The 26,724-nt window shown below is 43.2% G+C and overlaps 1 protein-coding gene across 2 annotated transcripts in view; it reads right to left on the bottom strand.

Moving 5' to 3' along the window:
• CNTNAP2 (contactin associated protein 2) overlaps positions 1-26,724 on the bottom strand; it is a 950,652-nt gene that overhangs the window by 240,481 nt on the left and 683,447 nt on the right. For both annotated transcript variants that reach the window (XM_028751461.2, XM_077916554.1), the window contains exons 11-12: positions 24,593-24,699; positions 6,946-7,065 (exon numbers count right to left, since the gene is read on the bottom strand). In XM_028751461.2, the coding sequence (XP_028607294.2) occupies positions 6,946-7,065; positions 24,593-24,699 (227 nt within the window). The remainder of the gene's footprint in view (positions 1-6,945; positions 7,066-24,592; positions 24,700-26,724) is intronic.

The raw sequence follows: 26,724 nt of genomic DNA, 5'->3' as shown, positions 1-26,724 counted from the left end.
TGATGAAAGAACAAACAAACAAACAAACAAACAAACAGCCTTTCAAATATATTCAGAATGCTATCAAAAAGGGAAGCACCAGTATCTTCCAGGTTGGCGAATAAATTACTAGAGATGGATGAGGGGAAAATTTACAGTTGCACTCTATGTGCTGTAGCAACAATTCCCTTTTTCTCACAAGTTCTGTGGTAATACAATTTTCATTATTATTTTTTGTTTTGCTAAAGGTCAAGGTCATTTTGTAACACTTTGTAATAGAACACATTACACTTTGCCCATTTCTGCAAGAAGAGAAAAATGTAATAACATTTCACTTAAAAATAAGAATCATATTTAAGCCTTAACCCTTTTTTCAAAAACTAAATTTCAATGCTGAGTTCTGAGAGATAGTGAAAAAAGGCACAGGCATCTATGATTTCTGTCTACAGGTTTAAGTGTACATAGTTTATTGGCACTCACATGCCTGGAACACAGAGAAGGGTGGAAGTCTCAATGTCTCAGACAAATCAGGAAATCTGGAGAGCTTATCATCTTCCCGCTCACCAAAGAAGCAGCATGAGGGCTTCAAAACCTGAACAGGCTTCTAGTAAAGCCTAGCCTCTGGTCAGCAACACAGTTCAACAGTACCTTGTAGTTATGCCAGTCCTAGACATTTGGTAAAGGTAAAGGTAAAGGGACCCCTGGCCATTAGGTCCAGTTGTGGACGACTCTGGGGTTGCGGCACCTCATCTCGCTTTACTGGCCGAGGGAGCCGGCGTACGGCTTCCGGGTCATGTGGCCAGCATGACAAAGCTGCTTCTGGCGAACCAGAGCAGCGCACGAAAACGCCGTTTACCTTCCTGCCAGAGCGGTCCCTATTTATCTACTTGCACCCGGGGGTGCTTTCGAACTGCTAGGTTGGCAGGAGCAGGGACCGAGCAACGGGAGCTCACCCCATCGCGGGGATTCAAACCACCTACCTTCCGATCGGCAAGCCCAAGGCTCTGTGGTTTAACCCACAGCGCCACCCGCGTCGCAGACATTTGGTACATACAGATTTACAAGGAAAAGCTGCTGACCATCCTATGTATGTGAATACTTGGTGTGCTGGATTTTGTGGGATCCTCCCAAGCAGTGAAGACAATTTTACTACAGCACTGCTTCCTTGGATTTCAGATTGAGTGTGGCCACATTCCTTTCTGCTTGGCGGCATGTGACAGATTAAGGGGCCACCCGAATTCATTCCTTGTGGTTGCCCACCTGTGAGCTCCTTGCTCACCCTATTTCCAGATCTTTTCTGTCCTCCCATGGGAAATGCTTCCCAATGTCCATGCCCCTCACCCCCCCAAACTCCACCTCAGTCATGCCTTTTGGGAATACCTGATTCGGATGGGAAAGCTGCTTTGATGTCTGGGTTTTATGCATTTCTCCTCAGACAGGATTTCTGTAATGTTTGAAATCCACCTATCAGCAATGGAGCCACACACAGGGCTTTTAAATATTTCAAACTGACAGAACAATCCGGACTATAAGTGTACTTAAAGGTAAAGGTAAAGGTACCCCTGCCCGTACGGGCCAGTCTTGACAGACTCTAGGGTTGTGCGCTCATCTCACTCTAGAGGCCGGGAGCCAGCGCTGTCCACAGACACTTCCGGGTCACGTGGCCAGCGTGACAAAGCTGCATCTGGCGAGCCAGCGCAGCACACGGAACGCCGTTTACCTTCCCGCTAGTAAGCGGTCCCTATTTATCTACTTGCACCCGGAGGTGCTTTTGAACTGCTAGGTTGGCAGGCGCTGGGACCGAACGACGGGAGCGCACCCCGCCGCGGGGATTCGAACCACCGACCTTTCGATCGGCAAGTCCTAGGTGCTGAGGCTTTAACCCACAGCGCCACCCGCGTCCCATAAGTGTACTTAGGTTGCCATAAATGACTCTAAACTCTGTTCAAGAGCCTCTAGGAGGGGCTTCTCCCGGCCGAGTCAGCAGGAAAGTTTGGGACTGGGTTTTGAGGTCCCATGGCTGAGCTGAACAGAGTTTGGAAAAGGTCTTGGCATGACCCTGCCAATCCCCAGAGATTACTGGCTCTTACTGCTCCAGTGTAATCTTTCACCCAGGGTTAAAGAAAGCTCTGTAGGTTTTAAGTATATGGTTAATCATAGAATTGTAGAATTATAGAGCTGGAAGGGACCCAAGGGTCATTTAGTCCAACCCCCTGCAATGAGGGAATCTCAACTAAAGCATCCAGGATAGATGGCCATCCAGCCTCGGCTGAATAAGTCTAATCCTATGACCAGTTCACAGAGTAAATTTTGATACTCCTAGTATCTACGCAGAGACTGGCCTTGTTCAAACATAAGGCTCATCCACACTTCCGTTTGTCCTGTGATTTCTAGGCATGGGTTCAAGAGGGGTGTTTCTTTTGTCTCACCACTTTCCTCAGGAAAACCTGCAGTTTACTATTGAATTGAAATGAACGTCAACCAGGCTTTCTGCTGAATAGTGCTTGCTCCAGTTCAGCAGTAAACTGCAGGTTTCCCCATGGAAAGCAGTGGATGAAAGAAAAGCCTCTCAGACCCCCGCCTGGGAATCATGGGGCAAATGGAAGAAATCACAGGACAAAGGGCCGTGTGGATGAACCTGAATTTGGGCAGGTTGTTCCTGCTGAAAAATTCATGCCAAGTCTCCAGACAGGGAGAACACTATGCTGAGGAAGGTCCCCTCCACTCTGGCCACACTTGGCCTTGTCAAAGCAAGTTCTCAACAAAGCTGTGGTATAACAACAAAACCCATATTGTATTTCATGTCTCAAGCCTTTTCCCCACATACTATACAATGGACTGAGTGCTTCTATGCCCCTTTGGGGAAAATGGGACCCAGGGGCTTCTAGGAATACAGAACACATCTCTTGGTCACAGGTGTCAAAAAACTATGATCACGGACATCAATGTCAAAGGCACACAAAAGCTCCCCATACTCTGTCATGAGCTGTGTCTGTCTGTGAAACAGAAAACAGGCATGTCAAGAAAGGTACTTTCAACTGTGCCTTAAGATCCACATTAGCAGTGTGTGTGTGTGTGAGAGAGAGAGAGAGGGGGGGGGGGTAGAGAAGACAGATTGCTCCTCCAGCTCATTCATTGCTGACTCATTCCTTTGCAAAACCGCATCTGGCAGAGCAAACAGGCAAGAAGTCTTGAATTTTTCATGTGAACAGTAGCAGCACTGCGAACTTGCCCTTCTCTCTCTAGGTAAATTAATTTAAAGAATTAAACATCAGAGCAGAACCATCCCCCGAAGACTGATTGGGGATTCAAGGAAGAATGCATCGTTCCCTCTTTTGTCTCTTTTTAAACACACTTGCCTCTTTTTATGGCTCTCATTATAGATCTTGCTAATAAATGAGCATAATGTGCCATTTCAACATGATTTTAAATGTTTCATTTCTTTTAACATTAATCTACTTTGAACTTTTATAGCTCTACAGATAGTAGGAAGAGAAAACACAAGCCAGCAAAAATAATCACCCCCCATCAGAGAGCAGAGCTTTTTGAAAAATGCCCCTCCTCCTCATGTGGAATGGTTTGATTCTCAGCTCTGCTGTCTGTCAACTTGACAAACAGCATCACTAGCAAAAGCAACTGAGTCTTGATGTGACATGCCCAGGAGTCACTGCGTGAAGCGTTTGTTTCCTAAGGGCAGCAGGGCCTTGAGGAAGGAGAGGGAAGAAAGAGGCTGCTTGTACAACAAGGGGACAATGCAGAGGCCCAACATAACCACATGGAGACAGGCACATCTTTTCACGCAAAGATGATTTGCACCATTAACATCCACAAACCCCTAAAGTGCAGCCTTTTATGAAAAGGCAGAGGTGTGTGTGTGTGGGGGGGGGGGATCTTTAGAACCTTGACAACAAAATGGAAAAGTAAACCGCTAAAACAACCTCCACATGTATTCATTAAACACTCCCAGGGCTAAATAATTGTAAAGTCTATAAAAGCGCACATTTCACTTTAGCAAAGTGACCATAAAATGGAAGGGAGAGCATTATGGTGAGCAGTCTTAATGCAGGCACTCCATTTGACCCCTGACTAACGGATAGCAGTTCAGATGAAGGTAGAAGGGACAAACAGCAATAGCAAACATAATTGAAAAATTCAAGCTAATGTCTGTTTGCTTTGTTTGCTGCACATGGGCCCATATGCCTAAACCAAACTGTTGCCCTTTATCAGATAATAGAAGCACACAGGATTTGTTTTTGGGTTTTTTAAAGGTAATTTTCTTATCCATAATCTTAGAGTTCTTCTTAGGGATTTGTGCTCTTGGGGATATATTGAACCTGTTTTGCTTTCTAGTTTAAGCTCTGTGGCAGCAAGGGACCTTGAACCAGCATCCTCCAAGGAGCAAAGAAACTGCCAAGTCATCACAGTTCTCAAGTTTTGTTCAGAACTCTTATATGGGCAGCAGGAGAGGGGAGAAACTCCAAACTTCTGCTCCTCACTACATCGTCTTAAGCCGTACCACCTCAGGAAAGTGTCTGACAACAGTATGGTTGCCATACTCTCCTCAGGGATTTCTCTTCTCACCTGAGGCAGCAATGAACCCAGAAGGGAAACCAATTGTGCCTCACACACAGACTTAATTCTAAACAGTGTAGCACCCCCTCCCTGCAAATTTGCTTTCTTCTCTCTCCTGCCTGTCTGTTCTCTCCCAACAAAACACCGTCTTTCCTATTTGGCTGTTTCCTGTTCTCCGGTTCTCCAGTGGCAGTTCCAAAGGAAAAGAAGCAGCCCAAAATCTACCTAGATCAGTGTTTCCCAACCTTTTTTGGGCAAAGGCACACTTGTTTCATGAAAAAAATCTCGAGGCACACCACCATGCCAGATGGGGAAAGGTCACTTTTTACTTATGTAAAAAAAATTAAAAAAAATAGTAACAGCATAGAAGGTAATGGTTAGGCTAGCATCCCTCTTCCAAATATGCTAGGTTTTTATTTGCAGGGACTGTTCTACATGGGAAAGCATTCAGCACTGTCATTCTCCCATCTGCCATCTGAATTGGTACTATTCTGGGTCAACTTACTCTGCTGCATGTGTAGATGAAAATGGCACCAAGTGTGGGGGAGGGGGCAGAACAGGTTTCAGATACAGGATATTAAGCATACACGTACTTCAGATTGAACTGGTTGCTTGCTTTGCAAGTTTTCATTTCCCAAACGACTGCCTTGGCAAGCGCAATACCTACCAGGCTCAACGCCGGTCTCGCGCTGCCGCTTCCCGCGCTCTCAAGGACCCGGGAGGAGGAAGGCGTGAAGGGAATCCCGAAGGCGCGAAAACCTCGCGCATGCACAGGCCTTCCGCCTGCGACAGCCCGGTAGGCTGGCCGAAGCGAGCGGCGATGGGATGTGGGAGGGAGCTCGCTCGCCGCCCCGCGTGTGCCTATGTGGGGCACGTTACAGCCCCGTGACATCAGCGCCACGCAGGCAGCCAGGCAGGCAGACGGCGAGAGCCCCGCGCTGGGCGGCCTCTCCTCGCCGCCGCCGCCCCGCCTCTCGCCGCCCGACTCGCCCGCCTCCCTCCAGGCAACATCTCGCGACACACCAGGCAACGTCTCGCGGCACACTAGTGTGCCGCGGAACACCGGTTGGGAAACACTGACCTAGATATACCTACATATACCACAAAATGACATTTTTGTAATGGGTGTCATATGTTTTTAGACCTTCCACACATATCCCAATTTTAAAATGCAACAGCCAACTCTTCACAATAAGTGAATACAAAATTATGGGTTACCATAGTCATGGCTCTCTGGGTACCAGCTGTTCTCAGGGCTGTGGCATTTCACATCACTCTTGTGAAATGTTATAGTTTCCTCCTCTCACCATTCTAAAACAGGCTGAATGAGGGAAGATGAGGATACCATATGAGGTCTAAAATAACAGAGGTCTTCATGGCCCAGACTAGGTTTAAATATATGTATTTGTGAAGCAGGGCTCCTGTGGGGCATTTCACACAAATACAGCCAAGAGCTGATTCTGATACAGTCAAACCCCGGAACTTGAATGTAATCCATTCCGGAAGACCGTTCAACTTCAGAAATGTTCGAGTTCTGAGGCGCAGCTCCCGAATGGTTGCACTCAAGTAGAAGGCGTGTCGGATGTGCGAGTTCCGAGGAACGTTCAAAAACCAGAACACTTACTTCCGGGTTTTTGGCGTTTGGCAACTGAAATGTTTGGTAATGGAGCTGTTTGAGTTCTGAGGTTTGACTGTATCACAACATCAAAAAGTGATATAAAGACGGTCCTAGACAAAGGGGAGGGGGGACATAATATCATCTAGAACAGAAAATAAATCACACATACGACTTCTGCTTTACTGTATATGTGTGAAGCCTTCCATGATGCTTTGGGTTGAGCAAGGAGTTGGGATGAAGAAAGGAAGACATTTAGACTTGACCCTATACTGACTGCTCAGTTTCTGTGTGGCCGTAGATATGCCATCATCAGTAAATAGATCCTCATCAGAAAAATGGGTATATTAAACAGTGAGTTCATGTGGTTGTCTTGAGGTTCAATATGAGAGAGAGGGAGAATGAGAACAGGGTATTGAGGTACTAGAAAGCTTTGCTCTGACTCCCCCCCCCCCCCAGCTTGTGGGCCACAGATGAGATTCTGCTATGGGAGAAGTGGAAGGAAGCAGCAGTTGGTTCTAGCAGGCCAACATGGAAGGCTTGCTGTTTCCCTCAAAGCAGGTACTTTGGTTGGCTTATTACAATTCTCTTCTTCTAGGAATTCCTTGGCAACATAAGTGGGGTCATTCCATTTTAGCTTCAGAACAACCATGAGAAGTTAGGCTGAGAGAGGCAGGGAATGACTGCTATGTTGTGATTCAAATCTAGTAGTCCAATACAACATCGTTTCTCTATAAATAAAGGGAAGGATCAAGGCTATGCGCACACAGTGTAGTTACCTGTCATATTGCAGTGCACTTTCAAGGGTCCCAATGCGCCGCTGCCATCTGGATCTATCCAGTAGAAGCCTGTTGGTTTGCCCAAGTGTTTATATGCTTCACAAGAGAGTTCATAATTAGCTGAAACAAACAAAAAATAATGCTAAGTAAATCAATTGCCCTGAGATCCAGAAACATTGCATTCTTGGGAAAAGTCATAATATTGTAGTAATTGCAAAAGAATTGTAAAACCATTTATATACTGTAAAGAATTTAGTAAGTTAGTGGAAGTGTTTGTCATATGCTATTTATCATATGCCAGAGGAAACAAAATTTCTAAAAGATTTAACTCTATAAAATTGGCAAAATTTCAAGATTGCAATATGTAAAGGTAAAGGGACCCCTGACCATTAGGTCCAGTCGTGGCCGACTCTGGGGTTGTGGCGCTCATCTCACTTTACTGGCCAAGGGAGCCAGCGTACAGCTTCCGGGTCAAGTGGCCAGCATGACTAAGCCGCTTCTGGCAAACCAGAGCAGCGCACGGAAACTCTGTTTCCCTTCCCGCCGGAGCGGTCCCTATTTATCTACTTGCACTTTGACATGCTTTTGAACTGCTAGGTTGGCAGGAGCTGGGACCGAGCAACGGAAGCTCACCCCGTCGCAGGGATTCGAACTGCCAACCTTCTGATCGACAAGTCCTAGGCTCTGTGGTTTAGACCACAGCGCCACCCATGTCCCATTGCAATACGTAGATCATTGCTATTTAAGAAAAATAAAAACTGATAAAAGGGAAACTTAAAACAGTATTAAAATGGAGTAAGATAAAGCGCCAAACTGTGATTTGACATTTTTTATTGTTGTTTTTGTTTTGACCATCAGGGTCATATCAACCACAGAAAGTAATAATAATGCTAATAATATACACTGGTACAATATGGAAGAACAGAGTTGATCAAAATATGTATTTACATTAAAATATACCAAAATACTACTACTAATATGCTATATACAGAAGGTTAAAAACCCAATTTAGATATATTACAAATGGTTAAGAGAATTAATTCATTTAAAAGAATAGTAGTAATAATAATTTTATTATTTGTAGCCCATCCATCTGACTGGGTTGCACAGCACCTCTGTGATTTGGCAAACTTAGAGGCTCATCCGTGAGAAGATCTGTGATGGTGCACAGCTTCCCTGAAAGACAGCTGCCCACCACAACTTCCTTAGTGCTGCACAGTCCCGAGGGTCAGTTTTAGGAGAATGCCCTCTTGCACAATCCACATATGGCAAAACTCCACAGGCCTGGCCGGCATCCTATCCAACGGTATGTCCTTAGCAGACAAGTAAAGCAGTGGGATTTCTTTAAAAAATGTAATTGCGGTATACAAATCTTTTAATAAAAGAAATGTTAGAGTTAGAAAGTGTATGTTGAAGGAAGCAGAGTTGAAAACCTCTGCTCTAGATTTCATTTGTTCAAAATGCTTGCAAACTACCACTTTGCTTTATCTCAGACCTCTCACAAAGGTCATCGGTGCTTGAGTTAGTTCTGTGTGGCAAAGCTTGCCAGATCACAACCTATAAAATCCAGCTGTCTTATGTGCCAGCCATGGCTTTGGCCACTCCACTCCTTTCCCTGCTCTTGTCCCTGCCCAAATACTGCTAACCTGTTATGGCAATAGTTGTCTGAATATGGGGGAATTTTCATTGTCACACCGGCCACATGCACATCCAGTTGTGAAACATTAGATGTCTAGCAAAATTTGGCAGACCTTACGTTTCCCCACAAGGTTGGCAGGTCAGTGAAAAACAGAAAAGTGGCTCCCTCTTTCTTGGAATCCAAATGTCCTGCAAGAAGTCATTGTGCTGCTATTCTCCAGGATCTTCTGTGAATAGAGCCCATGCACAACAGAAGGAGGCAAAAAGGCTCAACAAGATATCCTAGATCTGTAGGACAACCTTCTTTGCACAGTAATATACTGGAAGACCAGCCCAAGAAGACCAGAAAGCTTGCTTGTATACAAAACACCCTGAACTCCCTTCACAGTCTGCAGGGCACACCTCAGGGCCTTCCAGATGGGCTGCTTAATTGAGTAGCCATCAGGATTTGTTTGAGGGGAGGCTAGATGACACTGCTTCAAAGCAAGTGCTATCCCACAGTTTCTGATACATTTCCCCATCACTTTCCTTGCTGCAAAAGGCAGCAATAGACTTGAATTGCATTAAAGTGTAATTCTCAGGGTTCTGGGGGGGGGGGGAAATAAATTTTGCATGAAAATGATGTAAGTATACTATCGTGTAGTTATACCCACATAGATGAAGTGATAAAAAATTAACTTTTAATCTGCCAGTCCACACTAAAATATTTATAACAAAATTGGATTGAATATAATTCTTATTTCAAATAGGTAATAAAAATGCAAAAAATAATTTATTTTAAAATAAAAAACAGTAATATATACTGAACAAGAGGCTTGCTGATATACAGACCATAACATTATGTTGGGAGCCAATACCTGCCAGTAATTCAGTTTTTCATAGACACACAAAGAATGCTTTGGCTGCAAGGGTATAAGTGCCTATCAAAATGGCAAACTTCAGACCTTTTAACCCAACCTCTGTGATCTTCCCTTTTGATCTCAGTAAACTGTAGTCTAAAAGGTCATAATTTTTTTGCTTCCAAAATTAGTTAATCTAAAAGAGTACACAATATCAAACAGTAACATCCTAACAACAATAGAAACAGATGTGCAAATGTAGGATGGGGGACACCTGGCTGACCAGTAGGACATGCGAAAAGGATCTAGGGGCCTTGGTGGACCACAAGCTTAACATGAGTCAACAGTGTGATGCAGCAGCAAAAAAAGCTAATGCTATTCTAGGTTGCATCAGCAGAAGTATAGTGTCCAAGAGAAGTAACAGTACCATTGTGGTACTGTTGTGGTAACATGTGTCTTGGTCAGGCCACACCAGTTCTGGGCACCACAATTTAAGCAGGATATTGACCAGCTGGAAAGTGTGCAGACGAGGGCAACAAAGATGACCAAGGGTCTGGAAACCAGGCCTTATGAGGAAAGGTTGAAGGAGCTGGGTTTGTTTAGCCTGGATAAGAGAGTACTGAGAGGAGGTATGACAGCTCTCTTCAATTATCTGAAGGGCTGTCACATGGAAGATGGAACAAGCTTGCTTTCTCCTGCTCTGGAGGGTAGGACTTGAACCAATGGCTTCAAGTTACAAGAAAATAGAATTCGAATAAACATCAGGAAGAACTTTCTGACAGTAAGAGCTGTTCAACGGTGGAATGGTTTGATTTGACAGTTGGTGGACTCTTCTTCTTGGGAGGAATTTAAGCAGAGATTGGATGGTCATCTTTCATGGATGCTTTAGCTGGATTCCTGCATTGCAGGGGGTGGACCAGATGCCCCTTGGGGTCCCTTCCAACACTACAATTCTATGATTCTAATAATGAAGTCCCAATATAATTTACAGCTGGCAATTGCCAGCATTTTAAAACAAGATACCCAGAGATTTACCAACTGCCTGCTGCAAAATTATTTTAAACCAGAATAACACAAGTCTTTAATAATTCCTGCATTTTTATTAGCACCTTAATATTAACCTCCTTTGTTCATTGTCACATAATACATTACTTAAAAGCTGTGATTTCGGACCTCATTAAATTGCATGAGTCCCTTGGATCACCCAATTCTTTTCTAACAAAAGTACAAATCTTTTCCAACATAGTATCATGTGCTCAGGAATTATGATGTACCATGAACGCTCTCTGATTAAAAAAGCATACCAACAGCCGGTGTACAATGCAGCTAATTGTAAGCCTTTATTTCGTTAATGGCATCTAATCTTGCAGGAGGAGTTGCTCCTCTGCAAACAACTGTGACAGCTGCCTCCAATGATCGTTATGAGCTCATCTGGCTCTGTTCCACGCCCCATTTACCTTTGGGCAGAATGCTGTTTAAAGTGATGAAACCCACTTTCTGATGCCCAGGTTACCCCAATCACACCATATTTCAACCAAACTTTGCCCTTGAGCCCCCCACCTCACCACTCTCTTGATGCTCTTGTTTCTCTCTAAACTTCCACTTAAATTCTCTGTCTTCAATTAATTTGCTTGTCAAACCACCTGACTTCCTCACTTCCGTAACCCATGGTTCCTTCTAATGGCTTTAACTCTCCAATAAACTTTCCAATGGATGAACTTTTCCCATAGGTCCTCATCCCTACTTGTCAGTATCTGCAATGCAGGAGGTTGCCCTAGAAGAACCCAGGGTCCCTTCCAACTCTACAGTTGTATGATTCTATCTTTGTGTGTCTGCCTCTCTTATCCTTGAATTTTGGGAGGTTGGGTTGGAAGTAATTACCCATAAGAAAGCTAGTCCCACCCTCTCCATACTTCCTCCCTCTATGGTTCCAATAAGCCCCCAAATTTCATGCCTGATGATCCTTCCTAATCTGGCTGAACCAGAGCTGAGTCATCCTCCTTTAAATACCCCAACCAACCCCAATTTTGCGCATTTCAGAGGTTTGGTAGTCCAACTCCTATCAGCCCCAATCAGCATAGTCAATGGCAGGGATGATGGGAGCTTGAGTCCAAAACTCTTGGAGGATACCAAGCTGAAGAAGGTTTATATACCTTCACCTGGGCTCCTTTGGGAGGAAGGGTTGCATATAAATTAACAACAACAACTACCATGTCTAGTCACTCCAGCCATGGGATTGTGATTGGGAACAGTGGCTAAACAGGGGTGGAGCTGCTGCTGACTCCATACTATTATGTACCTCAAAAAAGGAATAGGAGTACATTGGAGGTCAAAACACATCAACAAAAAGGAGGACATCTGTTTTCTAGCCTGTGTTTAGCTTGCTTCTAAGCTAGTTTCTTGTTTTGAAATTTTTGAATCGTGTCAAAAGGCTCCAGCATTCTCTCCTTTCTACTTTGCACTAGGAAGAACTCATAAAACATCCCCATTACCAGTGCAATATTCAGCATGTCCTGTGATAAAACACTTCAAATTAAAAGGCAAGCATGATGAAAGAAAGAAAGAAAGAAAGAAAGAAAGAAAGAAAGAAAGAAAGAAAGAAAGAAAGATGGGCATATGCCAAAGCGCCATTGAAATGACTTTGGGCTGAATCATATTGTTGAGAAACAAGACAATTACTATTGTGGTGATAAAGACAAGGAAAGAGGAGCCTGTCATTAGAATGATAAAGATGAATGTGTCTTTGACATGGCAGATGGTAAAGAGGATGATTGACACGTGGAGGTGAAATTATAATTGAGTTACTACAAACTATTTCAACTGGCAGCTCAGCTCAGCCTGAATGCAAAAGCAAAGGAGTGCCAACACAGAGAGCTGCTTTGATTTCAAGTCAATTTCAGGAGTGGAGTTGCTTTTTAACTTGTGCTACAAGAAAAATATGATGATGATGATGATGATGATGATAAAGAATAGTTCTAAAATGTCCCCCCAACCATTAGAGTTATAAGTTAGAAAACACATTGTAAGAATGGACATTTATATGTCTAGGGATACATAAAGAAGTCTCTACTCAGGTCTGTTCTAGTTATCGAAAAAGTCCAAACAACTTGTTCAAGCATTTATCTGCAGTTGAACTAGGGCCTAAAGTAGGAAGATTCTAGTATTAAATCGTTTGTTCACATCTGCTGCTCTTTGGAGTCAGAAAGACGGAAATATAAGGATCTCTGTGCGTTACACTTGTGGAAGGGTTTTCTTGCAGTTATCAGAGAGAACACCCCCCCCCCCGACCACATGGCTTCTTCACCCCAGCCTCTGTGCACTGAGCAAAGATCCCCGCAGAGGGGGAGCCTATGTGCCCAGGCATCCCTGGGAGCTAAAGCTCAGGCATGAGGTTCCAGTCATGGGGAAGTAGATGGGCAGAGGCTTTTCTCTGTAAGGTGTTCACACCCCGTGCATGAACGTCAGGTGGAGGTGCATGGCAAGGAAGTAGCCCTGTTCCTTGGTAGATCTCTGAAGGAGATGTGAAACCAGACCGGTCTTAAATGAGTCTGGCTTCAGAGTTTGCTGAAGGCAGTGAAACACGGCTGGAGTTCACTGCAGAAGAGCCTGAGACTTAGCAGTCAGCACAGTCAGCCTTCTGGAACAGCAGGCCACACAAGGACATCCAAAGTAAGAAGAGAAGACTTGCCTCTCCCAAGCGACACACACACAGCCTTTCCTGAAGCAATCCTAGTCAGGGTTGTCTCACTGTCTGGGGCTTCTCCTCTGCCTCTGCCACCCCCTCCACTTCATGACGATGGTGGCAGCAGCAGTGGCAGCCCCTCTCCCTCGGCTTCTTGGGGTTTGTGTGGGTGCTGTGCTTTTTGCTGCTACTGCTTTAGTGATGGCAGACTGCATCGTCTTGGCTTTACATTTTCCTTTTGCTACCAGGTCCTCCAGCTCCCTCCTGCCTGCCGTGCTCCAGGAAAGAAGGCAGGGGGCAGCCCTGTTGGGAGGGCAGGAAATGGCAAGGTTGCCCAGGAAGCTGAGCTGCTGGCTCTGGCTCCTTGGGCCCTTTGCCTGGGGCTTTGCAAAGAAGATCCTATTTTCACATGTGAAATGTTGGATGCTATGGGAATCGAAATAAACAGCTTCATTTTTAGGTGTATTTTAGAAGTGCTGGAGGTTCCCACTGAGTTCATAAGAAGTAAGAAGCAGCTCCAGTGGTTGGTTTTTTTTCCTGGAGGGGGGTGCAGACAGTGTTTCAAGTGCATTTTACTATGAAGTATAAAGCCAGCACTCTGGGGGCTCTTTAATAGCCCTCATGCATGGTTTCCATTACATTTTCTCACTTTACAAATAAAAGAAGGATTTTTGTTTTCAAAATAACAGCCCTGCAAGCTCCGTGCGTGTCCTAAAGGCAAAAATAAGCAGTTAAGCATTATACTAACGTCAATAATGACTCCTCTGTTGTCACTTAAGCAAACCTAACAGAGGGTGAAAGAAACACAAAGAAACAGCTGGATTTTGTTACAACAAAAGAAAAGTATTTTTTTTAAAAATCCAATGTTCAGGCAGTACAGAATGAGAATTAAAAATGTTTTTGTTGGTAAACTGAAGAGAGAGAATCCTAAGAATAAACTGGAAAGCTGCATTCATTCCTTTACAGAGAGCAGGAGAAAGGGAGCGTGATCACTGGTTGCTTTTTTATCTCTCTGCTACGTTTGACCCAATCGACTCTGGTCTTCCTCCTAGGCAAGGTCTGTGTAATGGAAATCAGGGGTGCTTGTGTTACCACGGATCCAGTCCTACCCATGGGGCCACGTCCAGAGATGTATTGGGAGAGTGCTTTTTGGCCTCCTGGCATAGTACTGCAGAGCCCTATTTTATCCTCAATGCTATTTAATATTTGTATGAAGCCCAGGGCCGGCTAAACCATTATGGAAAGGGGAGGTGACCCCCTCAGGTGCCAGGATGCAGATCTCCATTACTGCTCCTGATGTAGGGAGGTGGGGGCACCATTCTGTGGTTCACCTCAGGTGCCAAAATGTCTTGGGCCAGCCCAGATGAAGCCACTGGCAGCAGTCATTAGGAATAACTGGAAAGAGAACTGGTGGGGAAGCTATTCGTATTTGTTTTGCAATATGTCAATTAATTCAAATATAGGCACAGTGGAATGGACTCCCTAGGGAAAGTGGTGGGCTCTCCTTGCTTGGAGGTTTTCAAGCAGAGGCCAAATGGCAGCTGCCATGGATGGTCTAGCTGAGATTCCTGCATCGCGGGGGGGGGGGGTGGACTAGATGACCCACAGGGTACCTTTCATAATCATACAATTGAGTAGCTCTAGCTCACAATAAAAAGTTCTTCAAGGGACTGAAAATAAGAAGTGAGGAGAAGAAACTTATTGGTGGCAGGCAGTGTAGTTTGAAAAGATTCCAGACTTATTTCCCAAGGTAATAAAGAGACACCACCTTTCCTGGTGGTTCCCTCCCTAAATTTAGGGATTAAAAGACTGGTTAACAGGCCAACAATGCTATCAGTCAATTAACTTGCAAATGAGAGTAACAGGGTTTTGCAAAACACTGGATAATATATTTTCCTACGGAATGTTGAAATGGGATTATTCTATGTACCATGGGAGATCCTCCATCAAAGGTTTAAGGCAAAAATGCTCATTATGTAGCCCCTTATTTGTGCCTACCTGTTTGCATTACTTCTCATGCTGAACACACAGAATTACAAATCTTCTTGAAAATATGCTATTTCTTAGAGTTGCAACTGAATTTTAATATAAGTGTCCAAATACTATTTTTTGCAGCTAAGCAGTTATTTTAAAACAGTGAAGTAAGCAATAAACTTAGACCGAGTGTTTTTTAATGGAAAAGATTAAAAGAGAGCTAATTAATTTTCAGATTTTACATGCAAAGTCAGTCTCAGGCAGTGATTAATCCCCAATAAGGATTTTGCTCCCTATATAAAGAATCTCAAAAGTCTCTCCTACTAATTATATGTTCTTTTTAATGTTGTGCCCTGGAAATACTTGTAGGTTTTTTAAAAAATATATATAAAGAAGTACTACACTGGCAATATTAAAGTTCCACCAATAATTTCAAATATATACCTTTTAACAGACCCTCTGGTATCCATTTATCCAGAATACTAGCTTCAAAAGCCTCTGAAATACCATATGCTGTGAGGAAGGACTTCAGCACTTGCTTCTCCAATTCCTCTTTTTTTGCCCCCAATTCAGCGTCCCCCCTCCCCAATCCTCCGCTCTAGTCATACCCTCGCATTCCCAGTGAAGACCAATAACCCTGGCAGAGCTATTAGTGACTCACAGCAAATGGGATGCTTGACCTGTACAGACCATGATGCAGGATGCTTACCTTACTCTATATTGGCTGCATGACAAAGCTAATGCTTAAGACACAGCCTACTATAATCAGTGCTTCTTTCTGGGGGTACGCACACCCCTAAACGTGAATCTTTGTACTTTTGTCCATTTTCCCTGATTTGAACTATACAATGGTGATTTCCTTGAGTCAAAATGAGAGTACCCCTAAACATTTTTTTAGAAAAAAGCACTGACTATAATAATAGACTCAGAGAAGTGCAACTCCTGTTTCCTACAGTTAAACACACACACACTGGCATGAGTAGTTTTTAAAATCTGATTTTAGGGGACAGCTGAAATTTGGAGGAGCATCCACCTGAGGATTCACCCCATTAACTGTTCTACCAAATAGTGTTGTTATAACGATCTCTGGCAGGCAAGCAGCCCGAGAAGCAGCAATGACTCTCTGTTAGTTCTTAAGCAAGTTTATTTACAAAAAACCCCACATCCAGAGCATGTCTTCCCACCTGCTCCCATTGACAGTAGTTGATCAGTCTGAATCATCGTTCCTCCCCCAACAGGGAGAACACCAAAATCCCGCCTTTCTTCTCCTTCCCTTCCATTGTACTCTGAGCTTCTCCAGTCTCCTAGTACGGGGACTGACTGGCTTGCCTGCCTCCTCCCCACTCCCAGAAGACCCAGTCTCAGACTCTGGCTGATCTGCTGGCTCCCTGGCAACGCTCTGGCCACCTTCCAACTCTTCCTCTCCTTGGGAGCTAACGCCGTCTTCCCTGGGAAGGAGGGGGGCCGGGCTGCCCTTTCTAGACTCTGACAGCCAGCTCTCATCTGCAGAGTCGGCCCCTTGCTCGCTTAGCTCAATTGCTGAGGCCAACTCTTCCGCTGCGCTCTGGGGGCCACATTCCTGACAGTTGTTACTAACTAAATTCTTTTAACTCCACAAAGAGGTCCATTATAAGGTTGTCCAGATGCAAAGGTCTGTCAGCTGTGGTGGAGGTTGTGCAGGAGGATTGTCTTTAAACATTGGTTAGATTTTGGTAAAGGTTGCGGACTGGTTACAATATCACCAGTTACATGATATGTTTAAGACAGATTTTTTTAAAAATGGGGTTTTCGACCAAAGCTCACAATTTGAAAGAGAACTATTACAAAACAAGGATAAACTTCTGTCTAGAATGTGCAACCTTCTATCAGAATGGGAAACAAAAGACGAGCTAGTTAAAGCTTCAATGACACACTGGGCAATAGATACAGGGCACAATATAGATTTAAACCTCTAGAAGAAACTCTGGAAAAATGATTTGATATTTACTGCATGTTATTCATTGAAATAGAATAATTTGAAAATGATTCATAGATGGTATCTAACTCCAAGTAGGTTGGCTAAGATGTCTAAAGTAGAATCAGACACATGTTGGAAATGTAAAGAAATCGAAGGAACCTTTTTTTGTATGTGGTGGACATGTAGAAAAGTAAAAGGATATTAGGATATGATTTACAATGAGTTAAAAAAAAAGTTTCGAACCACCTTCCCAAAAAGACCAGAGTCCTTCTTATTGGGAATAACCCAGACAGAAATTTCCAGGTGTCAGAAAAGCCCGTTTATGTATGCAACAACAGCAGCCCTTGTTTCGTTAGCCCCAAAATGGAAAGTGAGTGAGGTCCCAGATAAAGAGGACTGGCAACTTAAGAAGTGAGAATATGCAGCACTTGCAGGTTTAACACATAGAACAAGAGAGCAAGAAGAACATATATGTAAAGAAGAGTGGAAATTATTGAATATATGGAAAATAATTGTACAAAGCTGAAAATGCTGGCAGCATTAAGATAAATTCAGCAATGTAAATAATGTCTGAATGGAGTAAAAATGGAAAATTGACATGAATGGTTACAGTAAAATATGCAGGAATGGAAGATATGCCAAATGAACCATGGAAGGAGAAGAAGGGAAGTCACTGGATAGTTAAATGTTGGTAAAATGTTTACCTTGATTGTAAAATAGAAAATTTAATACAAATTATTACATTAAAAAAAGATTTTGGTAAAGGTTGTCTGCTGCTGATCACTTCTGCAGCTCCCCCTCTGACCTTTCTCACAGAACGCTCACGGAAAGTATTATAGGATTGCCACCCACACATTCACACCCTCCAGGTCTCCTACAACGCTAGTCCAATATCAAATTATGGCCATGCTACAAATGATTCATTATGGATGAATCTGACATCGAGTGTTGGGTTATCTTTAAATACTCATTGAAAAACTGCCTTGTGTGTTATCATTACATTGTTCCCAAAGTCCTCTTGTAATAAAATGGAAATCCACAGCTAGGTCAGAACAGAATTTCACACTTACTAACTCTGCCCTAATAGCACTGATTAGAGAAGCTTCCCTTTTTGTCAACTTAATTATTGCAACTGTGCATTTACACTTCATTTTGCACTTTAAAATTTTCATTAAAATAATCTTAAAGGAACCATAACTATTAGCATTCACCCCCAAAGTAAGGTATCATTTGAACTGAAAAACTCTTTTGGTTCCCCCGTAGCCTCCTCCTGACTTGACTGCTGCCTGCAATTTAGCAACATCCTGAGACCAAAAATGTGCTTAGAAAACACTAGTATTAATGTGAGCCATATTTGTGGTCACCAGTGTTGGTGTTTTTCATTGGCTGGTTTTTGGAGAACATAAAGGTGATACACCAATAGCACCACTTGGTGAAATGCTGTCTATCTATGCATTTATACAATAAATAGCAAAAATAACTAATAACCACAACAATACTATTTTCCTGTTCAGTGGTTGTTTATAACTACTTTATAACTAAAGTGGATTGACATTTCTGCAGAAGCAGCAAGTAGCACATTAAAGAAAGATAATTGAAAAGGCCCATTAATTTTCAAGTAAGACAAACTCTTCTTGCAATGTGAGGATGACCAATTCATGCCTTTCAAGCTTTGGTCCCCTACCAGTGCCAAGTGAAAATGGTTGTGACCAGGCTGTAAAACTTGATTTTCTAAGAGAAGGTGTCCGATTCATATTGTGGACGCAACAGCCTTATGGGAAGCATGTAGAATTGTTTCAAATAAGTGTTGTGGTCAAAATAATCAGAGAGATAATATCACAGGCTTCCAAACACAGTTGCTAGGTAGAGATCTTTTATCTTTAAGTCCAGCCAGGGAGGGAGGAAGGGAGAGTCAGAAAGCAAACTGCAATCAGGGCATAGGAAGGGGGGTGCAGGGGATGCGGTCCGCCCCGGGTGTCATCCCTGGGGGGGGACGGGACAAAATGGCACACCGCAGGGGGCGGCACTTACCGCGGGGCCTGGCCTGCAGTGCACCTGAGCCACGCATGTCTCCTGGGAGTGAGGCGGTGGCTCAGGGCCCCCAGTGCCCAAAACGGCAGCGTGGGGCTTGTGTCCACCAGGTGGACTCCATGGGCAGCTCGCCGCGCTGCCCTCCTGGGCAGATTGCTGTGGCGCCCCTGTGAGGAGCTACTAGAGATGGGGGAGAAGAATCAATTCGGTTTGCATTTAAAGGCTAACTTTAAACAATCTGCAAACAAAACAATCTGCAAACAAAGACACTGCCATCCTTCAGAATTCTCAGCACTCCGAGTTTTGTCATGCAGTTCTCCAACCAAGCAAGGTGCAGAAAAGTGCATATATTGCGGTAAAGTGTGCAAAGAATAGTGAAAATAACATGCAAGAAATTATGATGTTGCAAGAGTGTGCATGTCAGACAGAACTACACACAAAAATGTGTAACTTAGAATTAATCTGTGCTAAAATGCTTATGAATGTTCATTAAGGCTCGCCATAAGATAATTTGCAAATTGATGTGGAAATGTGGAGAACTGAACATTGGAAAAATGAGAAACTAAAAGAAACCCAAACTGAGGTGTCTGCCCATCCTGGTCATCTTTGTGTAGCATGAAAATGTTCCAGTCTACTCTGAAAAACAAACTCAAATAATTCTTCTTTCCTGCTGTCCATAATATCAGAGGCCACACATTGTCCAAGGTATTATATCAGGCTGGAAGTCCAAGAACCCACGTTTTGTTTTCATGGCTACGAAACAGATGACTTTGCTTGCCTTAGGACAGGAAGATAGATAGCAATTCATTTGCATCATTCACCATTTATTGCCATTTATATGTGGAATATATCAAACCTAAAGTGTAGCAGAGTAGGTAAAATTCCAAAATACAAGATAATACAAATTAAAACTCAGAGAGCACTGTTGCGGCCCTTTGTTTAATGTCAGATGCTAGACATTTTGCAGACTTTACTGTCTCCAGATTGTCTTCGTCCACAAAGTCTTTCATATATTATCCTTATATATTATGCCTTTTAGTTTTTTCTTGCATATAGAGCACAGCAGCCTCATTGCTATTAAAGGAATTGCAGCCTTTTCTGTTTCAAAAGTATCTACTTGGACTGTAGTGCATGTGTGTTTTGAGTGCCATGACAGAACTTTGCATATGAAAAAAATGTTAAGTTGTGTAGTTTTATTTATAAAAAGTTTAAAATTGATAAAGGCATTTTTGTAGTTTCCTACGTAATTGTGTACGGAGTGGAATCACAAATGGTGCAAACTAATCGATTGGAAACCTGCAGGAGTCTAAATAGCCCCAGCATGCAAATTCTAGTCTATGTTGTTTATACATGGTTGTTTTCCTGATGATCAAATCTGGCTATGATTTTAAAGTAGTATCACAATTAGCTCATTGTCCATTCTAATTATAATGTGCAGTGAATAGAGGATGTGATCCAATTTTTTCCCTTAAAATCACTCTAGAGGCAATTAACTCATTATTCACAATATTCAGAGTATTCTTTCCTAATAGGGTAAAGATTTACATTTTAGGAGAAAAATAATCAAAGCTCATTAGGCACCTAGGGCACTAAATGGAGTTGACATTTGGAGACTGGATCGGTGTATTTTCTCCATTAGCATTTTAATCACATTGAAACAAGGGCGGAATGTTTGTGCAAGCCATATCTTAAATGAGCAAAATCAAGCAGCACATCATCTGTTTGCATTTCATCCTGTTAACTGACTCCTGGTGGTGCAGGATTTTCTGAAGTTGCAAAAAACTAACTACTTAACTTCAAGGATTGCAGTGCAAATCCACTTTCAGAAATCTCTCTCTCTATATATATACGGCACACATGTTCCCACTCCCAGCCATTTTATGACCCGTGACTTACTGCTTTTAATCCTTGAGGAGTTTGCAGAGCTATGATTGTGGGACAATCCCCCTCCTGCTGAGACCAGCTCCCCTCCCCTCTGGTCTCCCCCTAGAACACACAGAGGAATGAAAGGGGCAGAGCAGAGGGAGGTTGTGTGTGTGTTTCCTCCAGTCTGGTTTGACAATTTTATCTCCAATAAATTCCAACATCCATTATTAGAATAAAAAATCCATAGTTTGTTGTATATACCTGTTGTATATTCATTAATTTGTACCCAGCTCTATATCTTCCAAACCCATTTCCTGCTGGCCAAGATTTCCCGTCCTAATTTAGAAAAAAAGTTCCTTCCATTTTGGCTTCTTCCATTCTTTTTCTAGGCTTGGTGGTTCCCCCTCCCTATATTAGCTGAGGATCCTTTCTCTCTCAGCTCTGTCTTTGACATCCCAAGATGTTTCTTAATGTCTCTGTCAGTGGTTTCATTCCACTCCTCCAGCCCCACAACTCCATCATTTGTCCGTTTCCCTCTTCCAGGCCCCTGTGTGAAGGGCCTCCTGCTTTTCCTTTCTTGCTCAGGCAGATCTTGATCAGTATCCCCCCCCGCCCCCCGCCCCAGGTCCTGCTTATTCTTTGCTCTGATCTTTCTCTGATCACCACCATGTTATGCATCTCCGCTCTGAGCTCTTTCAGTTGCTCATCCAATAATTGTCTGGTGTGTGTTCAATGGTATCTTTGCCATTTTGGGTTCTGTTAGGCTCCACCTTGACAGTCTCTGTCTTGAAAACTTGTATTTGTCTCTGGATAGACAGCTAGACTAGAGCATCCTTATCCATTTATAATCTTTCTTAATCACAAATAATTAAGAGAGACTTTTGTACTATTTTTCAGCCTGTTCATTAATGTCTCTTCTTATGCCAACAGTCAATTCATGTTCTAGGTGAAAATTAATTGGCAGATAGATTCACCTCAGTTGCAATACATCCTAATCTCGGAATTAAATAAAATTAGGGAGGTTTAGCTGACCTGATGTCCTGAGGGCTAACCTTCAAGGTTCTTATGTGGTGTCTGGGCATAGTAGTGGTTCCTCACTCCAGGATGTTCCCCACATCTGAAAACTTCTCATCTCTGGTGAGAAGAAAGCAGGCTCTCAAATTCACATCCCAAGAGTGATGAGGAACAGTCTGTATGAGATTCATGCCTGGATGCAGCTGCTGGGGCTATTTGCAAGCAACCCAGACTGATGATCATGAGGGGGAGCAGAGGATATATTTAGTACTCCCCACTCTCTTCTCCCCCAAACAGCTGAATCAGAGATATTGCTGATAATATTAGTGGGGCTGTGTCAACCCAACTGCTGTGCACACATCCTACCAGGTCAAGGCTTTGGACTGGATCATACTTTTTGAAACTTCCCTTTTTAAAGTACCATGCAGAGCGGGTCATTGCATCAGACAGTTGACCAGAAGGTTGGTGGTTTGAGCCCCCATGGAGACTAGACTAGACGACCCTCAGGACCACTTCCAACTCTACAGTTCTACAAAAACAGAGTTTAAATTGCAGAACACTGCCACATTCAGGCCCAGACACCAATTTCTCTGGAGGGAGCATGATCTGTTTTAGAAAACTACTCCTGGATCTTAAGCTTGTAAAATAACATGGCCTGGAAAGCTTCTTCTGGCTTAAAGGCTCAGAGAAAAAAGAAAAATGTCATAAGATTTCTTTTACCAAAGTGCTGTTATGAAGCTGAAACATTTCAGGTAAGTCTGACTTTGGAAAGGGATTTTGTTTCCCAAACAGCAGGAAATTGTTTTTAGACTCATTGTAAAAATGAAATAAAATCCTCTATATGACTGACTGACTGACATTAGTCTAAAATTCTGGAAGAATTAGGAGAGTAAACATTGCAGTGGCTACTTATCCCTTGATGGTCCAGACTTTTACCATTCCAGAGGCTTTATTGCAGCAGCAGGAAGCGAGAAAACAGGACACTGGCCTCTAAATTCCTTTTCTAACATTGCAAGCAGAACAACCATTTCAATTTTCTTATATTTTATCCATTGAAGATAGGTGAAAATGTCTTAAGTGAAATATGCAGAGCTACTGGGAGTGCCTCCCCCTTGGGTAATAAAGCAATTTCAGAGGCCATGTTGCTCTTCCTGCGGTCTTTCCTCACCAGCATTTAAACAGTGTCGTTATTGGAATGCTTCTGGAATGGATTTCTGGAATGCTAAATCACACTTAGTTCATACCAGGCAATGAGCCCAGCAGTTATCGTAGATGGGTACAAAATATACCATTTGAAAGGTTTTGCTCTTAGGGAGAAGGATTTGTAAAATTTAAAATGTGCTGAAATTCCATTTCTGCACTTGCCCCTGCCCATCCCCCACTTGCTCCCCTCCCCCTCGAACCTCCTCCTCCTCCTCCGCTGCCAGTGCCTCAGGTGTACTTCCAGAAACCAGCTTCTGGAAGTGCTGCAACCAGAGGAGGAGGAAGAGTGCTGATGCATGGAGGCGGGGGTGGGGGGGTGGGGGTGGGAACAAGGTAGGTTTTGCTTCTATTTTCTCTCCCCCCCCCCGGTGTGAGCCAGCTGGGAGGGACAGCAAAAGGCCAGTCTTTTGGTCCTGTGCTGTGGCATGGCCAGAGCATGGGAGCCGCAATGGGACACCCGGGACTGGGATCAGAGGCCAGGCGTCCCACTTAGAATGGGGCGGCTGTGCAGGATGCACTTAAGGAGAGAGGCCTGCAGGGGAACCCTATGCCTGCCAACCTAAAACCCCACTGAGCTCAATGAGACTTGATTTGGTGGTAAGGTCAACTGAATTTAATATAATTATTTCTGATTGGACACATTTAGGACTGTGTCAACTCTTACTTTCTTACAATTTTTTTTTAAAAATCAGTTTAAATTGACAAAGACCCACTAAACTAAATAGACTTAAGAATGTTTAGTTTTGCTCTGGATTGTGGCCAAAAGTGTGGATCATTATTTCCTTTTTCTTTTGAGAAAACTGTAAGATCACTTAAGACGCAATAACACTGGAAACATTTTTGCAAATGTGAAGCAGTTTTAAGTTTCACTGATTTCAGAGGGAGATATTTTTAGTGCTTTTAACTTAATAGTGGTTTCAACAATGACTAGACCGTGCCAGTAATTCCATGAAAATGTCAACCTACACTCATTTTTCATTTTTATATGGTTATCATATTCTATATCATTTTAAAGGAAATTTTTGGAAGTTTCATTATCTGGCAACAGTTTCCCAAAAATATATTTGATATATAAGTAAAACAATCAGAAGTGTGACATGCAAGATGATTCAGAATTTCTCTATGCCCTCTCACTAAAGTTTCATTAAAAACATTTCCAAGAAAATAGAGAATACGTTAATAACCCTTTATTGTATGGATAATTTTGCATTCTCATTTGGTGAAATGACAAGAAATTTTGCATTAGGAACAAAATCAGACGAGCTTAGTATAATAAAAGTTATGCTGGTTGGGCATGTTTCAAATACACATACTCCCCTCAGGAATGAAAGAAAAATATGCATGTTTTAACTTTCTTCTCTGAGATGCTTAGCATTAAGAAAATGAGGTAAGATATTAACTGAAACATTATGCACATTTTACCAGACTCCAGGCATCACTTACAGTTATGGCACGTGGCTCCACTGTATCGGGTTGCATCACAGTTGCAAGAGAAGCTGTCCCACGTCTGGGTGCACTTGCCTCCGTGCTCACAGTGATTGGGCACACACCTGGGGGGCGAGAGAGAGGGAGAGCACATCAGGATGAAGGAGGGGCTCCATTTCGGGACAGCCCAACGACACAGCATGGCCATTAAGCCTCATTATATTTAGGTGGATTAATAAAGGCTGCAGGTGCACAAGGCATGATCCATTCAGAAACAGGGAAGGGAAAGCGACGGCAAGGGGCTACAATTTCTTATCTCCATTACATTTTTACAGGTCACATCCATAACTAATAGTATAGTTATTAGCTATTTTATAAATATAGATAACACATAACATAACACGAGGTCATCAACAATAACTCACACATCAAAAAGTATAGAACCAAAGTGAGCAATTTCCACATAAATCATAAAGAGATCCAAAACCAAGATAAAAATTAATAATAACAGCAACAACTACCCCAACAGCAACCCCTAAACAATGCAGTTGTACCTCAGGTTAAGAACTTAATTCATTCCGGAGGTCTGTTCTTAACCTGAAACTGTTCTTAACCTGAAGCACCACTTTAGCTAATGGGGCCTCCTGCTGCTGCCGCACCGCTGAAGCACAATTTCTGTTCTCATCCTGAAGCAAAATTCTTAACCCGAGGTACTATTTCTGGGTTATGTAACTGTACATAACTGAATTGAAGTGTATGTAACCTGAGGTACCACTGTACTAGAGCCCAAGAGCAGTCTCCACTTTTGTAGCTCAGTAACCTTTGTAACTGGAGTCAGTCTGGGCCCCGCCCTCCCAGACCTGGTAGAAAAAGGCCTGGAATGCAGGGAGTAGGTCTTCCAGGACTCACAGCCAAGATGGCCATAAATTTACACCCTGCCCTTCATCACATGGTCAACAGTACTGAAAGCTGCTGAGAGGACAAAGAGATTTAACACCCCAATCTATCTCCTTGCATGCCTCATCTATAGGTCCAGCTCCAAGTTTTGAGTAGCCCTGGGCAACCTGCCTTCAGTAGTCTCCTTCCATTTTGCATGCCAAACCCTCACCAGTCACCAGCTGTTGGACAGGCTGCCAGGCCATGCAGAACAGTGCTCTGGGTCTGTGTGATGAAGAATACAAGAAGAGTCCTGTTGGATTAGACCAAAGGCCTACCTGATCTGGCATTCCATTCTCATGGTGGCCAAATGGATGTCTCTGGGCATGACAGGAGCTCAATGTTCCACTTGTGATACCTGGGTTTTCAGAGCACCTGGTCTTCAGAGCCATACTGATACTGGAGGTCAAAAAGTGGGGACCTGTGGTCCTCCAGATGTTGTTGGACTTCCCTGGGAGTGGATTCTCTCCTCTACTTTTCCTTCTCAAGCTGGTGGCAGCAAAGGGAGGTTTGGGACATTATTTCAGTCTACTCCCCAGCCTTCATCTGCACTGCTTCTGTGCTGCACTCCCACAGGTGATGGTGCCGAGGACCAAAGTCTCTGGACTGGACTTCTACATCTAGTATTGAGAACTAAGTGCCTCGGGATTTCCGGAAGAATAAAGCACACTCCCCAGGGATATTATTAAAGTTTGCAATTATCTATTCAATAACTTTTGTGCATGAGCCCACATGCACCTGCCCATTCAATATGGATGTGAAGAATCTTGTTTTATATTCTGAGCCAGAAGCTGTGCGTTATAAACTGGGAAAATGTGTATTCTTTAATGTTAGCCCCTTGCTTTGCTTGATGACACGTTCTATGATTAATGTGATATTATTCAAACCAAAAGCCATCTGGTTGCTCATTGTATGCACCAGTATTCATGAATATTCCCCCCTTACTCCTAATGAAACTCTTATTGACTGTTCTGAAGCCCATAAGCAGATCAGTTCACCAGACAGCCATATTTACGGGGTGAATATCTGCATTCTCTTGGGACAACTTTCTCATTGCTTCTTGCAACTGTTGCTGCTGACCCATCATAAGGCTCTCTTGCTTCAAGTTGTTTTTGGTGTGGAAGGGCTTTCCCACACTTCTGCTTGCTGGTGCCTAGACCGCAGGAGTCTGAGTGGTTTTCCGCTTGACCTGCACTTTCTAGGCATAGGTTCTG

The sequence above is a fragment of the Podarcis muralis genome, chromosome 12, assembly GCF_964188315.1.
Source record: "Podarcis muralis chromosome 12, rPodMur119.hap1.1, whole genome shotgun sequence".
Lineage (NCBI taxonomy): Eukaryota > Metazoa > Chordata > Lepidosauria > Squamata > Lacertidae > Podarcis > Podarcis muralis.
The sequence above is the reverse complement of the archived record's forward strand: the minus strand, read 5'-3'. Positions and strand labels throughout refer to the sequence as shown.